We start from the raw sequence: 5,592 nt of genomic DNA on the forward strand, positions 1-5,592 counted from the left end.
TCTTTTTCTTCCTTCTCTCTGTCCTTAATTCTTCCTGCTTCTTGTCCTTCCTGACTTTCTTCCTCTGTCTATCCTTCAAGTCTTCTCACATTCCTTCCTCCCTTACTCTCTCCATTTTTCTTCCCTCCATTTCCTCCTTCCTTCCTTCCTTCCTTTCCTCTATCCTCTCCTTCCCTGCACACACTCCCCCTCTCTTCATCTACGTACCTTCATTAAGCGCTGAGCTCCTTTGGTGCCCGGAACAGTCTCACACACCAGGCTGATGGCTTCCCTACAGGGAGAACCGGAAAACAAACAGGCCAAGATTGTGATCATGGGCAGCAGAAAAAAAAAATTAATTACATTTTAATCCATGACAACACTGTTGACACTCTTTTATTTCATTCCCCTCAGCTACATCAAAGAAACACATGAAGATAACAGCGTATATGTAACTAAGTCAGTCTTGTCATTAAAAACTGAAGAACCGTGACACCATGGCATTATTATGTGGTCATCGTCCATTTTCTCTCTTCTGTAAAGTGGCCTCATGGTTTCATAGATTTCAATTAATTAATTTTCTTTTCAAAACCAGTGAAAGAGTTCCTCTGCTGGACAAATGTCCACTCCAAAAATATCCGCACTGAAAAATGTCTTTATGATTTGATTTGAGACAGAGTCAGAAGTCTCTTTGTGATAAAAAACAAAACAAATCATGGACAGAAATAGAAATGTTAATTCAGCTTCATTTGGATGAATCTTGCTGAGCCGTAGGTTATTTTAGAACCGGCAGAAATCTGACAATGGCATAAATGAGATATAGAATCTGCCTCTGTATTTGTTTCCATTTGATTTCTCTCTAATAAAACACAGAGATTAGAACGGGGGGGGGGGGGGGGGGGCACAGTGTGCGTGTCATGCAGAAAAGTAGAAATGACACAAACAGGTTCACTATTGATCGCTGTATCACTGCACACTGGTCAGTAAATTTCAAAGGCAGATGCAGAGTCACACACCATTTCAGGCAATAACAATAATACTAACAGAAAAGCCTATAGACTCTTAGCCATGGGCTAATGCTGTACAGAAATCTGTTTGAAATGAGTGACAAGTTAATGTCGTCACCCATCGTACGTCACAGACCAAATGACCTACCTGGTTATTTGTGACCTCGTGGAGAAATCCAGTGATCTCATTGATCGAAGAACCTCTATACAGCCCAGGTACTGGGAAAACACAAGAGAGAGAGAGAGAGAGAGAGAGAGCTCTGGGTAAAATGCACCTCCGTGATGAACATTTGAATCATAACAGGCAAAAAAAATCCACTGTTAAAATTGTAAAACTGCCCATTTTTTTATGACTCCCAGCATTGGTGAAAGGAAATAAAATGTTTTGGACGGACGTTACATCACTCATGAGGACAAGCACAAAAAATCACTATAATAATATCGCAATAAAAACTCTAAAGAAATATTGCGATAATCGCGTGTGAAAATAAATCGGATTTTAAAATTTGTATTATTGTGTATACAGAATAAGGGACTGACCTCTGAGGACCAGGTCAATCAAATAAGGAGAAACAATAGTAGTGATGGTTGTTGTTGTTTTCTGACAGAGCAGGTGAAAACTTTGCCAGTCATTAATGAACATTATGAACATTTGTTAATGTTATTTTATTATTTATCATTTATTTATGTTTTTAGGAATCACCCACGTGGCCTAGACTGAAAGCCCCACAATGAAGGCCCATGTGGACAGCATTAAAAATAGTTTTTTAAAACCATCCTTCATGAGTTGACAAAGACCAGGATGTTGCTGCTTCATTAAAAGACGATTTGTGATCACTGACGGTGTGTTACTCTGCACCGTCAGATGACTGTAGCCCTGTACGAACCACCTCCTCACATCACAACACCTCCTCTAATTAATGCTTCACACACTGGGAACAGTTTGTGCTGACAAGTTCCTGTCATTACCACAACTGCATTCATAAACAAAGGAGACAGGAAGACACACGTCCTTGTACCTCGTTGTCCTGTTACAGACACAAGAATGAAATTATAAAAACACTAGTGTGTGCAGCAGGTGTCAGCAAACAGATAGCATAATGTCACCGTGAAAAAAAGGAACGTTTATTACAGAGCTATTTTTAGAATAGTATAAAGTACACAGCCAGCCACAAAAATATAAATCCAGTGACTGATGTCCCAGTGAATTTTTTTTTTTAACAAAATTTTGGATTTTATCTGTTGTACAAGAAGATTTTTAAGCCATTTCTCTTATGCTTATATTTATTTTTTGCAACTTATTTTTGGCAATATTTTCCACATTTTGATATTCAATTTTAACATATTTATAATAATATTTCTAGAAGTAATTCACTAGAAGTGTTCACCTATTAAATCGGTTACAGTTACAGATTTATCATTATAGGATAGTTCAACCAGAAACTACCCCTTGTTACTTAGCGAGCTTCTAGGCTTCCTTCAAGCTACGTTAGGCTAATGCTAAGTTCGATTTTAAAAAGGCTACTTTAAAGGCATTATTTTCTTTAATTATTTTTCTGATTTTGCACTGCTGTTTTTGTCACCTTTATTTAATGTTTCTAAATCATTTTTTGAACATTTGTCTTAGACTCTTAGACTTATGTCAAAAAAGTATTTTGTTTATCAACTTTTGACTCATTTAGCATTTTTTTTTCCTATTTAGCTTTAAACTTTAATTAATATTTTTAAAGCCCCAAAATGGGGAACACGAAACACTATTGCTTAACTTTTAGCTACCAATTATATTAGTTGTTACTTTTTCATGTTTTATGACTGTTTTGTAGTTGGTTTACTCCCCACTCCTTTAGCTAACGTCAACTGTTGTACATTACTTTGAGCAACTTATACTGAAGTAATTAGCAGTTTATTTTTGCGGGGCATTTTAGACCCACTATTTAAACATAACAGTAGTGTGAAAATCAGGCAGCATTAATCGAAACACGGCACTGTTACATACAAGAACGTAACAGTAACTGGACGTACACAACGTGCAAACAAAAAATTCTAACAGTTTTTAAATTATCGATTAAAAATCAAGTGTTTCCACAACACTTTTCTTTTTACACTTTTGACACACAGAGGTCAAAGTGCACGTACAGCACAACAGAGTAAGGCTACCCCCAGATGACACCGCTGTTCTCCACATTAACATCTGGACGTCTTCTCTCAAACACGTCCAGATCAACAACAGAGCCGCTCCTGTCATAAACGTGTCGCTGCCACGAGCTCAGCTAGTGGGTGTAAACAAAGTCACTGTCGATCAATGTCCCGTTACAGTAATGGTCCGTGATGTGCGAGGACTGACCGCATGACACTAATTGAAAGTGCTGTGAGCAGAACACCATTTTTAACTCAATACACTCAGGAGTCAAACCACAGGAAAAGCAGGGGGAGGGGAGAATAGGCCGGACACATCGCCCACTCCCCTCGCACAGCGTGGATGCTTTCAGCAACATTAGACACACAAATAGGCCTGAATGCAGTTACAGCAGTGTGACATCGGTCACTGACACTACAGGCTTTGTTTGGCCAAGTTTCAGCAAGTGTCATATGATTGCAGTCACACTGGGTAATCTGATTCGGTGTATTAGCACCACTGTCACTCCTGATGTGAAAACTGAATGTCTGTTCAAAGAGTAGACGGAGCAACGGAGAAAAAGTTCAGACTTTAAAGTAGTTTGTATCAAACTTTGCAAAAGTCGTCACTACCGACGCAGCACAGCAGCAGCTTATGGTCTTAATTACTAATCAGCGGAAAACGACAATAAGAATATACTCTTTAGCTTTAGCAAGGGAAGCTAAATATTCATCCATGAGAGTAGAGAGAGACCACACAGAGATGTGAAAACTGTGTCAAAGATGGTCCAAACTCCAAACTTTATCAGAACCCAGAACAGTTCACTCACACACTGTAACTCACAGCCTGATTAACATCACTGTTCCTGTTGCTCACTCACTTTAACGCACTTCCTCAGTTGACCCACGACCAGAAGCTCTCGTGTCGTTGAGCAGTTCTTCTGGGTCAGTCATTATAACATCGGGACTCATCATGTTTTCACTGTGAATGTGATCGCCCCGGCTATCAGTCAGTTGCATCAGAAGCACATGTTTTGCTGTTAGCAGGCAAGCCAAACACACTTTCGCACTGGTTTCTCACTGTTATGGTATCACTGTCGGAATCACCGGCTGTCTGACTTTCCCACTGCCTTTTGCTAAGGCTAATGCTACAAAAACATTTATTTAGCTTTTTCTTAAATAGTTTAAATTATTTACACGATACTGCACATCTCTGTACGATGCAGCGATAGGTTGCACGAAAACTCAATCACTGTGGAGAAACTACAAATTTTACTCCTGTCCGTGATACAGTGATACTGACTGAACTGGCAAAAAAAAGGTTACAGCCGAAGAAGACTGTTATACCATATAAGTCTGTTAGCCATGCCATCGTTTAGCTCCAGAAGCTACAGTACATCCAGCTGTTTGTCAAGGTTGAAAAAAACAAACAAAAACCAATACGTCAGTACATGTTTATTTGACTTCCAATTTGTAGGAAAAAATGATTTGGTCCATTTTCTCTATTCATTTCACACCAGGGCCCAGCATCATCTTCATTATCCTCATCATCCTCATCATCGCTCCTCATGCTAGTGACTCATAGCCGGCATGATGACATTCACAGCTCTCGCACTTGTGCGCCAACTTGTGCTCCTTTAAATTATGGATGAAGGTTGAACAGCATCGATGAGGACGTGATGAGACAACCATGTGCCATATATGTCCTCCATCCTGTCACCACTGCTGAGCCAAAACAGCCACGCAGCTCACCAGGATGTACAGAAATAACAGTGTCACCATGGTTACAAAGGCATAACGCTGTGGCTCCACATACACAAAACAGACCACGTAAGTGGGGGTGTTTACAGCACGTTCAAATCAACAATATCATTTTGACACCTCAAATCTTCTGTTACCCCCCCCTCGAAAACCCTCCACCCCCAGCCCCACCCCCAATGCTGACCTTCTCTGTTTTCTAAATTATTCAATGTCTGTTTTTCAGTCGCTCCTCGTTCCGCTGTAGCCAGCCTACACACACACCCACTCAAGGGCATGCTGTGATGAGCATATATAACTAAATGATTTCTCCTCGTACACTACATGCATAAAATTAAGCCCGACTCATCCGGATAAAAACAAAAGACGGACAGTAGTGACAGATGACATGCACACATAAGACACAGGAGGATCAAGGAAACACCAACCTTGACAACATATGTCACTCCTGGTCCAGAGATCTTCTCGCTCGAGTGTAGCCATCCTCTGGAGGGTTTGCTGACCAGTCCACCACCTCCACCTTGATTCCACTCCTCTCCTGCGGGCTGCAGCTCATCCAGCCTGCTCTTTTTACTCATGCTCACAGCTGACTCCAGCTGTGAGCAGGTGGTTGGATGTGAGGCTGAGCTGCACAGCGAGCCGCCTACACCACAGCCTGCTGCTGCTGCTGCTGCTGCTGCTGCTGCTGTTGTTGTTGTGCCCGGCGCACTGGGGCTTGGACCCCCAGAGCCGC

At 41.0% G+C, this 5,592-nt stretch overlaps 2 protein-coding genes across 12 annotated transcripts in view; one reads left to right on the forward strand and one right to left on the reverse strand.

The window, feature by feature from the left end:
• Positions 1-5,592, forward strand: part of add1 (adducin 1 (alpha)) — a 103,204-nt gene that overhangs the window by 25,040 nt on the left and 72,572 nt on the right. The window lies entirely within an intron of this gene.
• The window catches only part of shc3 (SHC (Src homology 2 domain containing) transforming protein 3), a 13,269-nt gene that overhangs the window by 6,529 nt on the left and 1,148 nt on the right, over positions 1-5,592 (reverse strand). Inside the window, exons 2-4 of the mRNA XM_025062142.1 lie at positions 5,288-5,547; positions 1,135-1,205; positions 208-271 (exon numbers count right to left, since the gene is read on the reverse strand). Coding sequence (XP_024917910.1) covers positions 208-271; positions 1,135-1,205; positions 5,288-5,547 — 395 coding nt within the window. The remainder of the gene's footprint in view (positions 1-207; positions 272-1,134; positions 1,206-5,287; positions 5,548-5,592) is intronic.

Source organism: Cynoglossus semilaevis, chromosome 14 (assembly GCF_000523025.1).
Source record: "Cynoglossus semilaevis isolate Cse_v1.0 chromosome 14, Cse_v1.0, whole genome shotgun sequence".
In the NCBI taxonomy this organism is placed as follows: domain Eukaryota; kingdom Metazoa; phylum Chordata; class Actinopteri; order Pleuronectiformes; family Cynoglossidae; genus Cynoglossus; species Cynoglossus semilaevis.